We start from the raw sequence: 21,660 nt of genomic DNA on the forward strand, positions 1-21,660 counted from the left end.
TGCCACTGGGGAAGTAAGAACTGTTGCAGCGAGGGGCAGCATATGACACAAGGACAAACATCCAGGGGCCCTCACCTGGTCTGACTGTCTGTGCTTTAGAGCAGCAGTGTTTCAAGTTCGGAGCTCCGCCAGAAGAGACCCTCCCCGCCGTTTTGGAGAGAAACACTCCATGAGCAGGGCCTTGGAGCCAGTGTGGTTTCCTGGGTGCTTGGAAGGCAGGTTTTCCACCCAACAACAGCAGCAGAGAACATTTTAAGCCCCCCCCCCCCCATATTTTTTCTACAGGACCAATGTCATGAAGACACTCCTTCAGCCCCCTGGGCTGGGTCCCAAGAAAGGGCTCAACTCTGGAGCCGAGTGTGCTCTTACTTGTTTATGTCCCTCAACCTCGGACTGATTTCTAGAGAGGTCTGTTCAAGGCCTTCCCATGGGAAAGTCAAACTAATGATGGTAAAGGTGAGAAGGCACACTGGTTTACACAGTAGTCATCACTAACTTCATGGGAGAAAAGAAATTGCACTTGTTCTTACCATGGGGTTCTTAGAGGCTCTAGCGAGGAGGTAACGTCATACTCCCACAGAATAATCAATTTGCAGCTGCCAGGGGCCACTTCTGACTTTTACAAAAAAAAATCTCCCCAGTTCAGGGAGGAGCAGGTGGAGCCGCTTCTGTGTGCCCCCCCCAACCCTATTTCCACCCCACCCCCACCCAGCAAAGAATGGACCTTCAGGCAGCTGGCCGCGTGCAGACCCCGGATTCACTCCTGTTGGGGCCCCTCCCAAAGGAGGTGCCTCCTCCCCAAAGGTGGGCTTGGAGGAACCTGGCCCCCTGCTCACTGGCATCTCTTGAAACTTTGAATCTGCTCCGGGGAGAAGCAGCAGTGCCTTCCACAAACACCACCTTAGAGCCCAGCTCCGTAAGAGCCTTGGGAAAGTAGCAAAAGTGGAGGGGGTAGGGGGTGGGGGGCACAAGTCCAATCTGCCAAGGTACAGGCCTCTCCCTGCCTCTTCTTGTGCAAAAAGGGTGTGCACATCCCTGCAAACGTCACAAGAGTGTCGGCGGTTTTCTCTTCTCCTAAAATCTGCTACTTGCTTTTAAATGTACAAGTCAAACTCCCAAGGACTCAGCTTTTTTACCTTTGTAATTACAATCGCAGATCCCGTTATATATACGAAATATATGTACATATATATTATACGCACGTGTGCATATTATTCTGGATATTACTGCTTAAAACATGGTCCCAGGGATCCGGACCTCACATCACCAACCTGCGCATAATTACACCATATGCGTAGTTAAGACAGGAAGCCCTCCCCACGGAGCGCACGGTTCCCAGCGCGCAGGCCTCACACGTGGCTGCACTTCTCCGCCAGGGCGCAGTCCTCTGGCAGCGCGCACTTGAGGGCGCCGTCTCTCTCCCAGCCCCTGCGGATCTGGACGAGTCTGCGTCGGAAGCACGGCAGGAGGAACAGGCCTTTGGCCATGATGACGACGCAGGGCACCAGCAGCGTGAGCGTAAAGGTGGGGGGCAGGTAGAACTTGTAGCGGCTCTCCTCGAAGGCGCGCGTCCAGCCGTAGGTGAGGGTGTGCAGCGTGCTTAGCACCAGGGCCACGAAGCCCAGCGTGGACTGCAGAAGGAAAATAAGGTGTTGACAGCGGCTGGGGGCTGAAATGCTCGCCAGGGTGCTCTGCCAGCTGCTCCCCTGCTTTCTGGGCAAAGGGTGGAGGAGGGTGGCTTTACTGATCCGGGCTCAGGGTTCAAATCCCAGCCCTGTCACTCAGTAGTTGCACAATCTGATGGTTATATCCTAAACTCTGAGCCTCAGTTTCCCCAGCGGAAGAATGGGGATAAGGCTTCTACCCAGAAGGTGTGTAAGGATCGACTGACTGATGAGGATTCCATAAAGATGCTTTTTTCCAAAGTGTTGTAACAATCCTCTGGTGGCTGCCAGATGACTTTGGGTGGAATTAAGTTCAAAGAAGGTTAAAAACATTTTACTAGTTTTGTGCATATTTTAATGTATATCAGAATAACAAGTGTATGTCAAAACCATAATTTCACAGGTATTATTTGGCCAAAGATGAGGCCAGATAAAAAAGTGAATTGATTTGAAGTTGACTTAAAGATATATGATATGAGTAATTTATGGGTGGCACTGACAGTGAGAGTGGCTCATGAGAGCCTTTGAGAGACCCTGACACTGTGTTGAAAGCCCAAGGACAGCTCCCTGCACCTGCTGGCCTCTGACCACCTGCCCCCACCCTCTTGAGGTTTGAACAACCTGAGCAAAAACCCCACGGGGAGACCAAATACCATCATAAATCCACAGACACTGTTTTGGGCCATCTTACAACAGAGCTTCCCACCCCCTGGGAAGCCGGTGTGTTTTTGTGGATCACTTCCAGGCCAGAGCAGTTCCTCCGTTACCCAAGTGCTATGCAGACCTGATTTTCTGCATGAGCTGTGATGTGAAAATAGTCAGGAAGTGCTGCCCTCGAACCCTAATCTCTGTTCTGTGAGGCTTCTGCATGGAAGGTTTCTCGGGGACAATGAGTTCCAGATTCTACCGTTGACCCTGGGCAAGTGGTTTAATTAGCCTCAGTGAGAAGTAAGCGATTCTAGCAGCTAAAGTCAGAGCATGTATGGGAAACCCTCAGACAAGCCTAAGAGCTGTGCAGATGCAGCATTCTTTAGTCCTGGAGCAGGGGAGGGTTAGGATCAGGTGTGGCTCACGGGCCCTTTGGACTGAATTCCATAAGCAACGAATCACTGAGAGATTGGGGGCAGGAGACTTGTGTTATTACATTAGAAATGAAAGTAACAGTGACCCATCAAGCAATTAACACAAACATATTTTCTCCAATGAAACACTGCAAGGGTTTAAGAAATGTGGCGGCATGCTGATAACCTCAGTGTTCTCTATAGATTGGTTTTGAGCTTTCCACAGAGAAGCTGCAATTGGGCCTTCTGGATTTTCTTTTAGCCCAGCATGTCAGGATCCATCCAGGGCTCAGCTAAGAGTTGCTTGTCTAAGTGGACCTGATGCTGCCCCCTTGCCTTGTTCTCTTCCTCCCTGGTGTGGGGACACTTGTGTTTTATCAGCTTCAGTACAAATACCAGTATGGTGAGCCTCAGTGAGTGAAAAAATAAGGTTCTGAAGAACTGCTCTTAATAGAGATAAATAACTAAAACATTTTCCAATGGCTCCACGCAATAATCTCATAGGTTCCCAGGTACAACATTTTGACCCCAAATAAAGTACTTGCTGCCAAAAGATCCCCAAGTCTCCATCCTTCCGAACCATCCCTGGTTCTTCTGGGCTTTGTGGCTATGCCAAGGCTCTTCCTCCCATCCTTACCAATTTCCTGGTTCAGCACAGCCCATTGGGAAGGCCACAGTTGGCTCCCTGCTCTCATCTACTGTTCATTCATATGTCATTTAAAAATCGTCAGCCCCCAAATATTAGGCACCTATTCTGCATGTCAAATCCCTGTCATTTCCAGAGCTCCAAATCTTGCCAGCACCAACTTCTGAACCACACCAACCTTTTTTCTAAGTTCTGATCAGCTGCTATTGGAGACTGGGATTCAGAAGGTCCCCAGCACTGTGAACAGGCCTGTCAGACCTCCTGCCGGGCCTCAACCATGTACCCTGCTTCAAACCACTGCGCCCCTACTTGTTGTGTTACTAGAGTTTGCTGAGATGGCTGGAAAGTGCCTTTTTATCCCTGAGAGTTGATGAGTCTGAGAATGGTTTTCAAACCTGACTGCACATTAAAATCACCTGGAGAGCTGCTTGGGGAAAGTATTGATCCCACCCACCCCCATGAAATTCTTATGAAATTGGTTTGGGGTAGGGCTCAGGCCTCTGTGGTTTTTATGAGTTGAGTAGATGATTCTCATGGGCAATGTGCTGGTTTGAATCTTTTATGCCCCCCACAAAAAGCCATGTTCTTTTAATCCAGCCTTGTGGGTACAGACTCATTATGAGTGGGATCTTTTGATTAGGTTGTTTCCATGGAGATGTGACCCACCCAACTGTGGGTGAGACCTTCTGATTAGATTATTTCCATGGAGGTGTGATCCTGCCCTTTCCAGGTGGGTTTTGATTAGTTTCCTGGAGTCCTTAAGAGAGCTCAGGGACCAATACAGGTCCAGACCTTGGAGATGCAGACAGAAGGATGTTTGCAGATGCTAAGCTAAGAGATGAAGCCCAGAGTTTGCCCCGGAGAAGCTAAGAGAGAACCCCCAGATGCTTAGAAAGAAACACCCTGGGAGAAAGAAGCAAGGATGCACTGGAACTGAGAGAAGTGAAGACAGAAGCCCCAAGACATTTTGGAGAAAGCCATTTTGAAACCAGAACCCGGGAGCAAAGGACCAGCAGATGCCAGCCATGCGCCTTCCCAGCTGACAGAAGTGTTCCAGATGCCATCAGCCTTTCTTCAGTGAAGGTATCTTCTTGTTGATGCCTTACTCTGGACACTTTTATGGCCTTAGAACTGTACATTTGTAACCCAATAAATCCGCTCTATAAAAGCCAGTCCATTTCTGGTATTTTGTATAACGACAGCATTAGCAAACCAGAACAGGAACCCAGCAGTAAGAACCACTCTTGTGGCCCAAGCCCTTTTAATTCAGGTTGAGAAGTACACAAGGGCCCGTCTGCCCAGAAGATCCTTTGACTGGGGAGGGGCCTGAACATTTGTGTTCCTTCACATAAGATCTGCCGAGGGCCTTGGATGTGGCCACACTGCTACATCATGGGGTCTTCCCAGCTTGCACAGCAGTGCGAGCCCACCCATGCCTAGCGACCTACCCTGGTGGCCCCAGTGAGGTCTTAGCATCTCTTCCCAGTGGCATGCCCTATGGTTCCCAAGTGTTTGATCCCATGGGCCCCAGCCCCTCATTTGGAGAATGATGGCTTGTGCCCAGCATGCAGGGTGCTGCACGGGGAGAATGCCCAGATGCTGCCCCCAGGCCCACATGCAGCAGGCTGGTTCTTCCATTCACACATTCCTGTCCCTTTGCCATCCCAAATCCCAGCAGTGACAAATGGCAGGAAGCTCCAGCCTCGGGCTAATGGTTCCATAGCCTGGGCTGACGGTCACAGACCAGCCAATCACAAAGGGCCTTTCGACTTTCACATCCCAAGGGGCAGTGGGGATGATTCTGGCTAGTTTGTTGCCCTAAAGCCCTCTCTTCTTGGGAACAATTTAAAAATCCCAGAATGGCTGAAGCAGACCAAAAGAAGGGGAGAGATTGCCATGGGGCAATTAATAACACCCCTAAGCTTGGGTCATTTTTATTATATATAAGCTTGTTAGCAAAGAAGAAACAGCCCGGGGTCATGGGTGCTTCTGCTGGTGCTCAATTACAGTGGCAGGAAGGGGCTTTGGACAATCACTCATGAGGCTGGGGTCAGAGCTGGCCTCTTGTCATTATTTAAGGCAGGTGGCTGGAGTGGGCAAGGTTGCGGGAAGTTCCTCTAACTTTGGGACAGAACTGAGGTGCTAAGTGCTGAACCCAAATTTCTTGGTCCAGGTGAGCTGCACCTACCTGGGTATTTTCCAATCTAATGATGTTTAGCTGGCTCAGTTAGGAGCACTCAGCCAAAACCAAACTGAAACAACAAGAAAAACACCCAAACAAAACAAAATTTAAGAAAACTTAAAAAACAGTCCTGAGAACAAAAGGGTCTTTTCTTTATGGAATCAACACTGTTTTGATGGCTTTTCATTAAAGAGATCATTATGTAGAGAACCAGGGGCCAGCTCAAGCCCATGGGAACAGTGACTGTCCCCACCTTCCTATGGCATTTGGACAGCAGTTTCTAAGAACTGGGGCCTTGGGTTGAGGGGCCGGGGAAGGCAGTGGGGTCTGGTTTTTACAGAAGGTTGCCGCTTACTTCACAGATCTTAAACCCATCACTGACCACATGTGCTGTGTGTCTTAGGTGACCTCACCTCCAGGCCTCCCAATGACACGTGGGGTGGAAGCTCCGAGGGCCAGGAAGCCTGTCTTATGGTGCAGGGCTGGCAGGTGGTGGTCTCTTGGGACCCAAACCCAGGTCTGCCAACCCCACAGCCTGTGGTCCTGCCACTGCATGGGAGGTTTCTACACGCTGCATTATGTGCACCTGAGATTCATCTGGCAAGCTGGCGGAAATGCAGACTTGCAGAGCCACCCTGGAGAGGCGGGGTCCGTAGTTCCAGGATGGGCCTGGGAATCTACGTTCTTCCGAGAAGTGCTCTAGGGCTTCAAACTTTTTGATGGTAGTGCACAGCCAGAATCACAATTTACATTACTGCCCAGTACGCGGCCAGGTATATCACATTTGTATATAGACTTCTGAATCAATATAACAGCCAAAGAATTATCCATTCATACAACACGCAAAGTACTAAGATATTTTCTTTGCTACTCTATTCTGTTTCATTTTAAAAATGCTTGTTGCTACACACTGCATTGATTTCATGACCCACTCATGAGTTTCAAGTGCAGTTTGAAAACACTGATGGCCAGAGTTGGGGGTCTCTGGCCTCTGTCTTCCTGCCATCTACCAGGCTCAGAGATGAGTGGCTGGTAGCTTAGTCAGGGATAATGGACTTGTGGCCAGATACCCTAATAAGAATAGCAAAATGCATTTTTTATTTCTTGCACCAATAACCTCTCACTGGGGCTCACCAAGTCTCTGTAGAGTGTTAGGTCCATTTTACAGTAGTGTAAGCTGAGGCTCAGGGCATCTGCTGCGAACCTGGGCTTGCTACGTGCTGACAGTTCTACCCCCCATATCAGCACTCCCAGGAGGGAGAGCAGCTGGTTTGTGTGATTGGAACGTGGGCATTTGATTTCCACAAGTAAAATCTTGCCTTTTCCCCATCTTGCGGCCCTGCAATTCCCCGGCTCTTGCAAGTCCCCAGCAGAAGGACTTTCATATTTGTATTTTGACTCTTCAATATGTAAAGCAGAGCTGGCTGCTGAGGTTTGCTAACAAAACCAAATCCTCTGGCTTTTCCGAGCAGCTGGAGCCAGGCCATGTAATCTATGGCTGCTTAAGGGAGCAGCTTTTGGGTGAGGGGAACAACCTGCAGTCTGTTTTAATTGTGGATAAACTGGGCATGCCAGGATATGGCAGGCAGGAACAGGAAAGTCCTAGATTTGGGTGTGAAACACAGGAGGATTAGTGGAAGATACATTCAATTCTGTCTTTCTCCCCCTCTGATGCCGATGCTGGTGTATGTCAGCCTTAAGCGTCTTCCAGGCACCTGAGATGTGCAGAATGAGTGAGTTTCCTAAACAGATCCACTCGTTTAAGAAAACCCCACAACTCTGTTTTGGTCGAAGGTATGTTAAGTGTTGCCAATCAGGGACAATTCATTTGGGTTACTGTGATGGTTACTTTCATGTCTCCACTGGGCTGGGTGGTAGCGTCTGCTTGTTTGGTCAAGCAAGCACTGGCCTGATTGCTACTGTAGAGGTATCTCGTGGGTTTAAATCATTACTCAGTAGATTGTATCTATGGCTGATGACATCTACAATCAATTAAGGATATTGTCTTCAGCATTAGGAGCTGTCTCATCCAATCTGTTGAAGGATCTCAGCAGTCAGAAAGAAGCATTTCTATCTCTGCTTCAGCCAGTCAGCTTTTCCTTCTCGCCTTGATCACCTTCATTGGAGTGCCCAACATGAGGGGAATTCTGTGTCGCCATCAAGTTCCCAACCTGTGGCCTGCCCTGCGGAATTCGGACTTGCCACTTCCACAGGCACATGAGCCAATTCCTATAATAAATCTCTTAATATTTATACATACACTCACACATACACATATTTCCTCTTGCTCCTGTGTTTTTCTTGAATACCCTGACTAATACGATTGCATAAGAGCATTATATCGTCATTCTCCCTCTTTGTATCCTGTACTGGGTCCTCGCTATATATAGAGAAGGACTCAACAGATTTTTGTTGACAGTGGGGGTGGATATCGTAGCTGTTCTCTGCCCTGGTACAACACGATGGCAGAAGTCAGTATTAGTCAGCTCCCCTCCCTGGGAGGGGATGAGTTAATTCACCAACATTTAGTTGGTGAATTAACCAACTAAACATCCTCAGTGTGCAGAACAACTAAACATCCTCAGTGTGCAGAACAGTGGGAGATGACAAAGCCGTGCAAGAAATTTTCCCATCTCAGCTACCTTTAAAGGGTGAATCACGGCTCTGCCTGTCTGATTCCCATTGTCTCCAGGCCTGGCCTGCAGTATGTGCTCAATAAATATTTGTGGAATGAACATAAAGAACCTTTTGCTCCCAGCAGTATTTTCCCACTCTTGTTCAGTGGGTGTTCAAAACTATTAGATTAAAAAAAAAGGATGTGGGGGAAAATTGGTTAATGCTCAAATAAGTCTGCCTAATTAGGTTTGTTTGCTAAAGACTTGGGTAGAATCTTTGATGGGCCAGAGTTCACTGTGAATCTCTTAGGGGGAGGTAGATCACTTCTCAGATGTATTTGGCTGCAGACCCCCTTTCCTCTGGATTTTTCATGGGAATGGGGTCCTAGGGGAAATGCTGTGCTACCAGATATGGTTTCTTCAGTTTCATGCCTTATAAACGGGTGATCCTAGTGCTTACCTCACACTCGCCCTGCGTGAATCAAGGGGTTAGAAGGAGCAGCAGAGCCGGCTTGCCGTGTTTGCTGGGTGGTGGGCTAGGCTCACTCATTAGCTCAGACCTCCCACCTACACCTAGTGCCTGCAGGCCATGGATTTTTGTTTAGGAAGCTCAAGAATTGCAGAAACTGAGAATGTTTAACCCAGGGTTCAGCGTTCTGTTTTCTGATTTCTTCACATGCCTGTCTCTGGCTTCCCCAGATATGAAGAGGATGGGCTTGTCCCCAGCAGCACCTTTTTCAGGAGACTCGGATTGGCCCTCGAGGCTGGGAAGGCCCTGGTGTTTGAACTGTCCCGTCTTACAGGTTATCAAGGCCCAGAGACTCCCTGAGGGGAAGGCCCTGGCCAGGACCCGGCTGGGTGCTCCCTAGCAAAGAGCTGGGCCTGCCTTACCTGAACAAAGCTGAACTCCCGCCAACTAAGCGAGTTTGTGATGGACGGCAGCGAGGTGACAGCCAGCAGGGACAGCGTGCCGAGGGCCAGGATTCCCAGAGAGAGGTATATCTCCATCCGCCAGACTTCCTCCTCGATCCACAGGTGACTCTTGTTAGCCAAGACCTGACACGGATGGAAGGAAATCCATGAACACCAAACTCTTTACTCCTGGGACGTTAGGACGTGAAAGAGACAACAGCAACTCACAGTGATACCAAACTTACTATGCCTGGCTGAATTGTAAGCACTTTACGGGTATAAGCTCATTTAATCTTGACAACCACCTGGTGAGGTAGAGATCATTATTCTTCCCATTTTACAGATGGGGAAAATGAGGCACAGAGAGAGCAAGTCACTTTCCCAAGGGCACACAGCAGGTAGTTGGCCGAGCTGGGATTAGAACCCAGGTGGTCTGGCTCCAAAGAATGGGAGGGAGAGGGGAGGCCACCCAGAGTGGTCATGTGAGCTGAGAGTAAGAGTCAGGGACATAAACAAGAAACACAGACCCTTCAAGCATGACTCTGTCACATGGTTTCCTGGTCCCTGAGTCCCAGGAAAGGAGAGATGTGCTATCCTGGCTCTGAATCCCCTTAGCCCAGGTTTGTGAGTGGACTGAGGCCTCTGCCTGCTGGCTCACCCTCCAGCCTATCCACCCCGGACCCTCTGTCCTACTGGTCCCCCACACTGCCCCTGTCACAGGCACAATCAGGACACACACACAAAGGCACACAGACAGACAGCCGCTTGACATTTCCTGACTCGAAGCCCCCCAGACTCCAGGTCTTCCCACCCAGGACCCCATTTCTGTCTGAGGCACATGGCTTTGGCTCAACTGTGGCCACACAACGGAGACTGACCTCCGTTCACCAAGCAGATCGACAGGCACTTATGAAGCACCTACTGTGTGTGGGCCTGAGCTGCACAAAGGATGCCTGTCCTCACTGAGCTCTGGGATCCCCCATCCCCACCCCCGAGCTCCAGGCACTCAAATCAGGAGGCCTTTGCAGACCAGAGGTTATACCACCCCCCACCCCCCGCAGGCCCCTGCAGCCGAGCCCCCTCCCCGCGCTGGCCCAACACTCACTCATACCATCCAAGTCCTTCCAGTACAGTCGTCATTTCCCAAGGAGACCGGGTAGTGGGGTACCCGGAAGTCAGGGTGTTCTCTGAGAAACCCCACCAGATACTCATGCTTTAATTCCACCAGTGAAACAAGGAACAGTGTTTCCATTAGAAAATGTAACTATGCCTGAGGGAGGGTAGCCTCTGCCTCACAAAAGAGTGACTCAGACAGGCTTTTGAAAAACTCATTCAGCAGGAAAGCAAACAAATAACAGAAGCCTGTTTACCAGATAAAATATGAAAGGTGAATTCTGGCAGGCTCAGCACAAACGGTCGAAAAGTTTATGAGAGAAAAGTTAAAGGGACCAAGAAAATGCCATCCACTGGGTACTCTGTTCGCAGTTTGAGAGACAAGCTCGCCTCTGTCCCATTTTAGGGTGGGCTGGCTCGCTCTGGTGCTCTCTCTCTCAGCTGTAGAAGGACCAGGCATCAGGAGATCCAGCTTCTCGTCCAACCCTGTCTCTGGGGCCTTAGTCTCTCCACCTGAGAGAGCTGGGTGAGGGCACCTCTAGAATTCCATGATTTTGCTGTGTACCCGTTGTGTACTTCAGGAAGGGGGGCTGATACTACTTTGCAAAGAGCAGAGTGTTCCCCCCATCACTGAGCCCAAAAGAAAATCTTACTCACACCTTCCCAGGGTTAGCAACTGCTGCCAAAAAAGCCAGCTCCCCATTGCAAGTTGTTTGTTCTTGCAGCACACTTGATTAGTCATCCTCTCTGTATTTTGGTAAGACCAGGCAGTTAACGTCACAAGTCAGAGTTTGGCTGATTACACATATACACCACGCTGGCCAGCAAAATGTCTTGTTTTGTTTTTTTCCCTCTAATATTCCCACTCTGCAGTGCCGCCGGGAAGGACGGGGTGAGGTGGGCAGGGATGCCCTGGATGGCGCCGAGCTGCCTGAGGACCTGGATCCTGCCACCTTCTGATGACTGTGAGGTGCTCACCCAACTCAGCAAGTGGCAATGCTGAGCCCGAGGTCCCCCGTGACCAGTGTCACAGTTAAGTGGACAGCTCTCACTCCTCTGGTGATCCTCCGGGATCTGGAGCTAATCAAGTTGGCTGCCCATGTGAACAGCAAGAGGCGAAAGGTGGGCTTGGCGTCTGGGGTTTCCTTTCCCTTTAAGTTGCAGCTTAGATGCTGCAGGACCCAGGGGTGGGAGGACCAGTGGGGCTGCAGCCAGAGGCCCTCTCTGTGTCCCCACGGTGGGCAGTGGATGGGAGAGGGTGGTGACAGCCACCAGCCAAACCCAGTGGAGGGGGCAGCCTGTAGGGGTGGAGAGCACCGAGCCTGGATTGATGCCCACCCCTGCCACCGGGGGGCAGTCCTGAGACCCTGGGCAGCCCCTGCCCTGCTGATGGCACTACTGCCCTCTCGCTGTGTTACTCCAAGTACTAAAAGGATGATGTCAGGGAAACCAGTAACATGTGCCTGGCACACGGCAGGAGCTTCCTAAATGGCAGCCCCTGTTGTTCTCAGTGGCAGCTGGGCAGGGGGTGAGGAGGAGTTGGACCATTTCCTGCCCCCAAGCTCCACGGCCTGCCCTGAGCAGGGCTAAGTGCACTTCTCTTAAGATGTGACAGCTACCCGCTTAGTGGTGGCCAAGTTAGCAATCGGTCAACCCAGGCACCGAGACTGCGTCAGGAGCCACAGACCTCAAGGTGTGGGAAACCCATCCCTGCCCTCATGGAACCGAGTGGACAAGAGGAGACAGTCATGCAAATATGTGAACCGATTCTAAGAAAAATAATAGGAATATGTACAGAACACAGCAGATGACGGAGGTGGGTGTGGGGAAGGGGGAAAGGCAGGGCAAGCTTAGCAGAGGCCGAGCTTTGAAGGAGGAAGAAGTGTTTGCCGGGCTGTCAGGGTGTCCCTGGGTGGGGATTTTGGCCCAGGACAGCCTGGGCAGAGAGCTCTGCCCTCAGAGGGGCCAGCACTGGAGCCGGGTGTGGTGTGTTATAGGAGGGGCTGGGGACAGGAGGCTGGGAGAGTGCTGTGAAGGGTCTGTTATTATCCTGGGGACAGAGGAGAGGAACTCAGTGCTTTTCAGCAGGGACATGGCTGATGAAGGTTTTAGACAGTTCTCCCTGGCAGCTGTGTGCAGGCTGGAGTTGGGGCAAGGAGAGAGGAAAACATTGTGGTTAGACATTATCTTTGATCTTGATCTTTGATTTCCAACTTAAATGTATTTCTTCAGGGAACTGCACAAGCAAATCAGAAAGGCCTATGCAAATATTAGTCATTTTTGGTAATAATTACTGCTAATAAAGTCACGGGTTTTCTCTGCAGTTGGGAAATAGCTTTTGCTCCAAATCTGCAAACTCAGGGGCTTTAAGGAAAGTCTTGGAGAAAGAGCTTCCTGTGCCCAGGTTCACGAGCTCACTTTACCCAAAAGGTCCAGGACAGCAACCAGGGTGCTGGGTGCCTGCCTGAAAGCCCCGTGGTGAGGTAGCCTGAGGGCAGACAGGGAAGGTCACACACGGGGCATGAACTCCCGCTGGACACCCTGCTATGATGGCACTGAACTCAGATCGGCCTCAGATGCCCAAACTCTCAGAACCTGAGGGCACAGCTGACCCGTAGACTATCTGGCAGTGAGCAGTCATCCAGCATCTGCTTGAATACCTCCAGGTTTGGGCAGCTCACCCCTTCTAGGCTGCCCAACCCACTTCCGGGCTGCTCTCCGCCCACCCCAACACACCCACACGAGCCCTGATTCTGCAGATCAAGTTTAAGCCCCTTTGTGTGACAGGGCTTTAGTGTCTCCAAGAGTCATCTCTTCCCGTGGGAGTAATGGTTGCCTAGCAACCTCGACCAGGGCTTGCATCCCTAAAGGGCTTCAGAATTCAGGGAAAATTACCTCACATGCATCCCTCTGTGCCCTGGGATTTGCATTATGGCAAAATTGGGTTAACCTAAAAGCAAGAAGTGCCTTGGAAGGGCAGAGCATTTAGAGAGAAGCAGCTAAGGGGCCAGGGGGAAGGGAGGGAGCAGTGATTTGCTGGGCCCTGGAAAGCTGTGTGTGTGTGTGTGTGTGTGTCTTCCCCACTCACTGTCTAAAACACCTGCCGGGTAGAGCAGACCTCGGGCCTGTGACACCCAGCTCTGCCCCATCCTGGGCAGTAATCATCGTCCCAGTCCCCAAGGACACCTGAGGAGCCACCCATAGCCTCCTGCCGTGTGGGCTGCCTTTTTGAAACACGAGTAGGAAAATAGCATCACAGGAGCATAAGGAGACCATCTACATATCAGGGCCCTGAGGCAAAAGAGGGACTATGACTTGCTCAAGTTCAAGGTCATTTTTGTTCTCATCAGTGATGCTGGAGGATAAGAGTCCAGGGTTCTGGCCTCCACGCCACATCCATCCAGCTAAGGCCAGGGGGAAGACTGTCCATGTCTTATGCCTTTCTGTGGCCCCAGGTCCTGGCAAAGTAAGTGCTGAATGAACGAATGAATGAATGACCTGGGTGGTGAGATCATTCACAGAACTGTTAATATGGATCTGATTTCCCGGTAGAGAGCAGTATGGATGAGAGCATGAATCTGGAGTAGAACAGCTAGACCTAAATCCTAGCGCTGCCACTTACTGGCTGTGTGACCTCAGTCAGGTTACTTAACCTCTCTGAGCCTCAGTTTTCTCATCTGTAAAATGAGAATAGTATAGTATCCCACCTTATAGGAGTGAGATAATGATTAAATAAATTTACACCAGGTATGTAAAACCCTTAGGACAGTACCTGGAACAAAGCAAGGTCTTTGTAAGGGTTTATGACTTGTGACTATTCTTTTTTCCTTTCCTTTCATTTCCAACAAATGCCTTGCTTCTTCACCAGGAGCCTGAGGTTTCTATGAGGACCTATGAGAAGTTGCTGGTAAGGAAGCAGGGGCCCTGAGCGTGAGCTGGGGCTGAGGTCTCTGGTTCCCAGGCAGCAGCCCAGCCTGGCCTCCATGTTATGCTCTGGGAGGTGGCCCAGCCTCCAGAGGGACAGCCACCTGGTGGGGATACCTGGGATGGCCAGCCCCACCAAGGCCCCTGCCTCCCCAGCAGGAACTGGAACTGCAGGGGCCACCTAGGCTGGGTGAGAAGAGTCTGGCATCTGGGCCAGACCCTGCTGGGTGATTAGTGTCCCATGCACAGAGGCTGAGGGGCTGGAGGTAAAATTAAGTAGGTTTGGGAAAATAAAGAAGGGCCGAGTTTCCCATAAACCTGAATTTGAGACTAAGAATCAGGCCTCTGAGCTGTAAACCCAGGATGGCACCCCAGGCAGCCTTTTTCCGTGGGTGCAGGTGTCAGCTGATGCCTCCCCTGTTCCCACCCAGCCTGGCTTGAGGGCCCTCCACATTCTAGGAATCCTGTTGCAAAGGAGCACCATGTTGGCTTCCTAAACAAGAATGGCCTCTGGCCTGGCCTTCCCCCCAACCCAGTTATTCCCGCAGCCTTTCCCATGTGAGTCGATGGCAACTCCATCCTCCCAGATACACAGGCCCTAAACCCAGAGGCATCCTTGACCCACACGCCTGACCCCACACCCATTACAGCAAATCAGTGCTTGCCCTTTGCTGCCGCCACAATAAGCCTCCATTGTCCCTCCTCTGCATTCCTACACAGCTTCCTAACCTCCTAACTGGGGCTCCCTGCTCCTGTCTTGGGCTCCCTATTGTTTGATCTCAACCCAGCAGCCAGAGTGAGCCAGTTAAAACGCCAGTGGGATCACTGCCCCTCTATGCAACACCCTTCACTGCTCCCCATTTCACTCAGAGGCAAAGACCAGAGCCTTTCCTGGACCTTTAAGGCCCTCCCTGACCTGGCCCCGCCCTCTGTAACCTCCTCTTCTGTCTACGTTCTCCGCCTGGCTCCCTCCCGCTGGACCTCCAACGTGCCAGGCACCTGTTCGTCCCCGCTCGGCCTGCAACGCGGCACCCCTGCTCGGCACGGCTTTCCCCCGCCATCCTTTAAAACTGCACCCCGTCCCTCTTCCTTGCTTTATTTTCCTCCTTAGCACCCATGACCTCCAAATTTCCTCTATAAGGTGCTTCTTAATTTGTTTAAGTCTCCGATTAAGCTGCACCTGAGGACAGGGACTTGTGTCAATTTTATTCACTTATATTAAAAATCTTGGACAGCAGGACACGGGTAAAGACACGCGAGGATGCAGGGACGGTGCCAGCTGCTCTTAGTATATAGGAGGCGCTCTAGGAAGGCAGGCAGGGGTGTGGGCGGGGCTACCTGCTTGAGGGGAGGAAGGGTGTGGGAGTGGCTAGCTGCTGAGGGAGGGAAGGCTGTGGGCGGGGCTACTTGTTTGAGGACGGGAGGGCATGGGCGGGGCGAGGCGGGTGGGGGTGGGGCCACATGTTTGAGGAAGGGAGGTGGCTGTGGGCGGGGCCACCAGTTTTTTGAAGGGGCGGGGGTGTGGGCGGGGCCACCTGCTGAAGAAGGGGGCGGGCGTGGGCGGGGCCACCTGCTGAGGAAGGGGGCGGGTGTGGGCGGGGCTACCTGCTTGACAGCAAGGTTGACGAGGTCGTAGCGGTGGGAGCGGCTCAGCGGCAGGCAGAAGCTGTAGAGCGCGTGCAGGGCGGCGCAGAAGAAGCTGAGCAGGCCGATCTGCTTGCGGTGCTGCAGCCAGTGGTCCAGCCAGTCCGGGAAGCGGCGGTACTTGGTGCCGCGCTGCAGCTGCAGGGCGGCCGCCAGCACGCCGGGCAGGTACACCAGCGACAGCAGCACGTAGGCCACGCACGGCAGCGTCATGTTGACCACCGACACGGGCAGCTTGTAGAACTTGTTCTTGCCCTCCCGCACGTAGGGCTGCAGCACGTCTCGGACGAAGTTGTAGGCGTAGAAGCAGACGAAAAGTCCCAGGGCCAGGAGGACTGGGACCTTCCAGCCAGGGAAGAGGCGCAGGGGCATGGCCTCCACCTCCCGGGCCGATGCCAGGGAGCCCATGTCCACCGGAGTGAAGCCCATGGCGCGCGCCAGCTCCGAGACCTTGTGCTTAGCTTCCTGCTGGTCGCTGCAGATGGGCACCTGTGGGGGGTGAGGATGGGAGGCCAATCAGAGGGGGACACGGGACAGGAGGGTGGGCAGGGCCTCGAGAGCATCTCCATCGAACTCTTCACTGGGCGCTGAGGAAACCGAGGCCCAGATTGGCAGGGCCTTGTCCCAGTGCACTGTGAGTTAACGGAGAGCTGGCACACAAGGCAGCTCTGACTCGCCAGCCTGCCCAGGGATGCCTGCTATGAGGAGAAAAGTTGGGGCTTGCCTTAACAGTGGAAGGGCCTGCCCAGATCACTGAGCATGACACCCTTCTAGATGGCCCCACGGGCCCTTGGAACAGGTGTGGCCTGCCCACTTAGCAGCAGGTGTGGCATGTGGCCCAGAATGTACAGCTGTGGCTGTCGCTCCCTCACTCCGTCCAGAAGGTTCCCTTTGACAATGTCCCTTAGCCTCCCCGGGGACTTCAGTCTTGTAGTTCACTGCACCCCACCATGCACCCCTGCAGGCACGTTGGTGTCATCAGGTCCCCAAACTCCCCCTGGACCTGCTTAATATTGCCATGATCAGTCAGGTCTACCAGTACAGATTGGGCACCTCCTATGTGCTGGGCCTCATATCCATGATCCCCCAGCCTCACCCTGAGCCTGCAGGAAGGTAGCATTAGCCACACTTCTCAGATGGGAGCATCGTGTCCCATCTCTGTGCCTTTGCCAGGCTGTCCCCTCAGCCTGGATGCCTCCCCTCCTCCCCAGGTCAAGGCCCACCATGACTTCTCCTGCTAGCCCACCTGTCTGCTCCCTCCAGGCCCTGCCAGCCAACACGTTGCCCACTATTCCCTGCTGGTCCACACATGGGAGCCCCACTACACAGCTGGCACATAAGGCCCACAGTCTGGGGGGGGGGGCTGGGCACCCTTAGACTCTCCCACAGACCTGGTCTGGAGCTGTGCAAACGAGGGCACCTTGGCTGCACTTGGTGTGGGTGTTCTCACCTGCATGAGGAGGCCACCATCTTCCTCCAGGAAGTGCCGGTGGCCTCTTGAATAAAACTCCACCTTGTGTAGGTAAGAGTTCCTCCTGCCAAGAAATGCACATGGCTCTGGCTGATCTGGGGAGCCATTTTCCCAAGGGCTATTCTGCTAGTGGCTATATTCTGAGAAATCCACTCAGCTCTTGGAAGACATGAAATGAAGTTTGGAGTTTGCCTGCCTTCCTCAGGGCCTGGCCCATCAGTGTGTTCCTACCCTCTTTCTGAGTCCAATTCTGAAAGCAAAGTCTCTTTCCTTCCCCCAACTCCAAATAACAAAAAGAAAGCTATCAACCTTTTCCTCCTTACCCCCGTAAGAACCCCCATTCTGATAGCAGACAGAGCTGGATTTCAGACTCCCATGAACTGGGTTCAAATCCCAACTCACCAGCTGTGAGACTCAGAGAAAGTTCATTAATATCTCTGTGCCTTGGTTTCCTCCTCTGTAAAATGGAACTTTGCAGTGTTGTGAGATTAACAGACAATGTCTGCAAAGAGTTTAGCACACTGAGGGCCCCCCGTTTTTTTTTAGCCATTTATATTTATTGTTATGGTGGCAGTTATCTGCCCCCGAACCTACCTGCCTGTTCCCGTCCCTTGGGCCAGCCTGCAGGGTCCAGGCGGAGATGACATTGAAGGCCTTGACCACTGTGCAGGTGGGGAAGAGGGAAGCCAGGTATTCCGCATTGGACTCGCGGTGCTGGAGGTGTTCATGCTCGGTGGGGTTGCTCACGTCCACAAGAATTTTGCCAGCCAGCTGGTCACTGAGGCCACACAGCGTGGGGTAGTGCTCGCGGAACACGGCCACGAAGATGATGTCAGGGGAGCTCACCGCCTCCTCCTGGAAGGTCACCTGGGCCCCCGAGGGGAACAGCCCAGCTATGCGTTTGGGGTGGCGGCTCCCCACCACCACGCTGAACCTGGAGCCCACCAGGCGTGTGGCCAGGGAGCGGGCGAAGTCCCCACTGCCCAGGATGCCCACTTTGAAGGCCTGATTGGGGACCTCGGCAAGGCTGCTATTGCTCTCCACCAGGTGGTGGCTGATCAGTGGCCTGTCCATCTCTCCTGGCATGTTGGTGGCTGGAACAGAAGGCAGGAAGCTGGTCAGGGGAGGGCGCTCGGACTACCCCTCCCTGCCCCTCCTGCCACCACCTCCTCTTATTCATCATAACTGCACGATGTTCAAACATTGGCCCAACAGATGTTCACTGAGTGTCCACCCTGAGCCAGCTTTGGGGGAACAAGCTGAGCAAGAGGCAGCCCCTGCCCCGAGGAGTTCTCAGACTCAAAGAGGCAGGGGAGAAAGACCTTGCTGCCCTCCAGCCTTTGTCCTTCTTGCAGAATTATTTCCTTGGGACCAATTCCCAGGAAGGAGAATCCTGGGAAGGAAGGGTATGAGATCTCCATGATCCCAGCTCTGCGGTGCCATACTTCCTTTCAGAAGGACTCTGCAATGGGCAGGGTCACTAGCCAGGAGTGACTATGTATCCCCAACCTCACCATTGCTGGGTATTATCATAAACACTTAAAAACTGTAATATAAAAGGCCATGAATATTCATTCCAGTTTGTTTTCATCTGTATTCTTTGATTACCAGGAAGGGCTGACATGCTCCTTGCTTTTTTTATACTCTGTGTTTCTGGACTGTACCCCTGAAGTTCTTCCTCAAGTTGATGTTGAACAGCTTGAACACAAGGGACCTCATCTAATCTGACTCGGAAACTCACCCTTGGCACAGGATCCGGCACACGGCCGGTGATCAGTGTTTCCTGAATGAATGAATGGACGCTGACCTGCCGGGCAGAACTGGGTTGGGGCCTTACCAGCAAAGGGGAGCCTGGGATGGGCTGGGCACCCTGGACTCTTGCACGTGAGTAGACATGCAGACAACCCTGATGTGCGGCCGGGGGCCTGCGGAACACTTGGACGGGAGAAGTTTGGTTTAATTTCCACCAACCTCTAACTGAAATGGCTATTTCTTTCAAGTGTGAATGTAAGCAGCAAACCCCAGTGGTGTTTACAGTACTTGTGAATCTGTCCCTGCTATGGGCTGAATTGTGTGCCCCAAAACACATGTTCAAGGCCTTATCCCCAGAACCTCGGAGGGGAGCACCTTGGAAATACGGTTGTTACGGGTGGAGTTAGGTAAGTAAACGTGAGGGCATATGGAGCAGGCTGAGCCTTGAATCCCACATGGCTGTGGTCCCCGGAAGAAGAGGTTTGGACACTGAGGGGAGGATGTGCTGCGTCACGTGGGATGCTGGCGCCACTGCCAGAAGCCCAGACACAGGCACGCAGCCTGTCCCCTCCGTCCCTACCCGCACCTTGATTTTGAACTTCTGGCTTCCAGAAGTGTGCAAGGATCAGTGTCTGTTGTTTTTGGCTGCCCAGTTGGTGGTACCGTTGGGGCAGCCCCGGAGACCAAGACAGTCCCTGACACTGACTGATGTCGCATCACAGATTTAACTGTGAAAAAGTTCTCCAGATATTATTTCAACTCATCACCAATTTAAAATGATGGTAGATATTAGACCCCCCACCCCACCCCGGCACTAGACCTTGTTATTTAATGCTAATAAAGAAGCCCAGGCATTACTATAGCACATTTTTAAAATATTTTAGTAATTGTGTTTCAGTTGGCTTCCTCTTTAACTCCATGTTATTTTATTTTATGCATTGAAGAGCATTATTCTGAGCAGAAGTCCATGGGCTCCACCTGCCAATGGACCCTCGCCTCGGCATGAAATGGTTAAGAAGCCCCTCCCCGAACCAATGGAGCAGCGGCAATGGCTGCTAATAGCCCTGCACAGGTGGCTGCCTCTCCCCACTTTCCCAGCATCTCAACACCTGGTGAGGTTGGGGTACAGGGCAGAGGGGGCCACCAGGAGACCATGGGCCTGCTCAGCCAAGAACCAGCCATATGTCCTTAAACAAGTTGCTCTGCTGGGGCGTCCTGGCCTCTCTGGGCTGCACCCGTCACCTCTGAGCCCTGCCCGGCCCCAGCATCCGGGCGTCTATTAATAGCCTCAGATCATGACTCTAAGGGCTTTCGGCCATAGGCTAGATGGAAACCTCTAAAGCACTTCTTGCCACTGACATTCGGTCCTCAGGACAGGAAACACCAGGATGTAATGCCTCCTGGTAAGGTCTTCCCCACCCCACTTACAGGCTGGAGGCCATTGGGCAAGTTACTTAACTTCTCTGTGCCTTGATCTCCTCTCCTTTAAAATAGGGGCATGAATTGTCCCTCTGTCTGAGGGTTGTCATGAGGGCTAATTGAGTTAATATGCATAAGAGCTCAGAGCCGTGTTTTCTGAAGGGTGTGTGTGTATGTACGTGTGTATATATATATACATGACTGCATATGTATATGTGTGTGTATGTGTATGTCTGTATGTGCACATATGCATCTGGGTGTGTATATCAGCGTGTGTTGTGTGTATGTGAATGTATATGTATGCATGTATAAGTATTTGTGTATATGTATCTGTGTATGTGTGTATGTGCCTGTATGTGTGTGTATATGGGTATATGTATGTGTGTTGTGTGCGTGCATGTGTGTATATTTGTGTGTTATGTCTGTGTGCTGTGTGCTTCCCTCTGAAGCTCCGTATGGGCAGTGGCCGCGTCTCCACATTCCTATTGGCCTCCGGGCACTGGGCACAGGCCAGCTGCTGGTCTAAGGCCGGCAGGGTGGAGGATGCCTCTCCAGTAGCCAGTCCCTGGCTCCCGGTGGTTCTATTTGCAGCTTTCCCAGTGAGGGAGGAGGGAGAGGATCAAATGACAGACTCCCGGGGGCTGAGGTGCAGCCCACACATAGACCGCCCACCGCTGTACCCCTACCTGCCAGGCTGCAGAATGGCGTGGAGGCTCAGGCACGCGGGACCTGACGTGGGCCATGAGACCTGGCCTCCTCTGGGTCCCGGCCCAGGCCCACCATCGCCTCTGCTTCCCGGCAGGGCCACGGCCTGGGTGGTGTTTGTGGCTGGGAGCCATGCCCTGCCCACAGGCCGGTCATCCCTGCTCGCTCCCGGGCAGGCACAGCACAGTGGGCAGCCCCACAGCCTCTTCCATGGAACCCTCCGATGCTGAGCGGCCAGGGCAGGCTGCAGGCCACACAGGGGTGTCTGGGATTGGGTGGGGGCCCAAGCTATCTGGCATTCAGAGGCCAGCAGTGGCCCCCTGCAGCCAGGTGGAGGAGGGGCTCCAGCGGGGAGACTGTGGGTGCCCCCACTTCCTCCCATGTGCGACTGGGCAGACACGTCCATGGCAGGCGAGCCTCGGGGATGGAGAGAGGGATGTGGCACTGTTCTTGTCCTCCAGTGGCTCACGGTCATCTGCAAACTTTTTATTTTCTAATTTTACCTCATCAGTAAAATTAAATTTGGGAGATGCCTCCCTACTGCTGCTGTAT

At 52.4% G+C, this 21,660-nt stretch overlaps 2 protein-coding genes across 4 annotated transcripts in view; one reads left to right on the forward strand and one right to left on the reverse strand.

Annotated features, from left to right (window-relative positions):
- C9H2orf76 (chromosome 9 C2orf76 homolog) overlaps nucleotides 1-11,755 on the forward strand; it is a 132,648-nt gene extending 120,893 nt beyond the window's left edge. The window contains exons 8-9 of one of the 2 annotated variants that reach the window (XR_005218972.1): nucleotides 8,868-9,341; nucleotides 11,067-11,755. The gene's annotated coding sequence lies outside the window, so the exon portion shown is untranslated. Of the gene's footprint in view, nucleotides 1-8,867; nucleotides 9,429-11,066 lie in introns of those variants that run through there. The other variant, XM_037850548.1, reaches the window with a different exon arrangement.
- STEAP3 (STEAP3 metalloreductase) overlaps nucleotides 685-21,660 on the reverse strand; it is a 42,700-nt gene continuing 21,724 nt past the window's right edge. For both annotated transcript variants that reach the window (XM_037850537.1, XM_037850538.1), the window contains exons 2-5: nucleotides 17,827-18,326; nucleotides 15,723-16,250; nucleotides 9,060-9,224; nucleotides 685-1,631 (exon numbers count right to left, since the gene is read on the reverse strand). In XM_037850537.1, the coding sequence (XP_037706465.1) occupies nucleotides 1,350-1,631; nucleotides 9,060-9,224; nucleotides 15,723-16,250; nucleotides 17,827-18,326 (1,475 nt within the window). In that variant the 3' untranslated portion in view covers nucleotides 685-1,349. The remainder of the gene's footprint in view (nucleotides 1,632-9,059; nucleotides 9,225-15,722; nucleotides 16,251-17,826; nucleotides 18,327-21,660) is intronic.

The sequence above is a fragment of the Choloepus didactylus genome, chromosome 9, assembly GCF_015220235.1.
Source record: "Choloepus didactylus isolate mChoDid1 chromosome 9, mChoDid1.pri, whole genome shotgun sequence".
In the NCBI taxonomy this organism is placed as follows: Eukaryota; Metazoa; Chordata; class Mammalia; order Pilosa; family Megalonychidae; genus Choloepus; species Choloepus didactylus.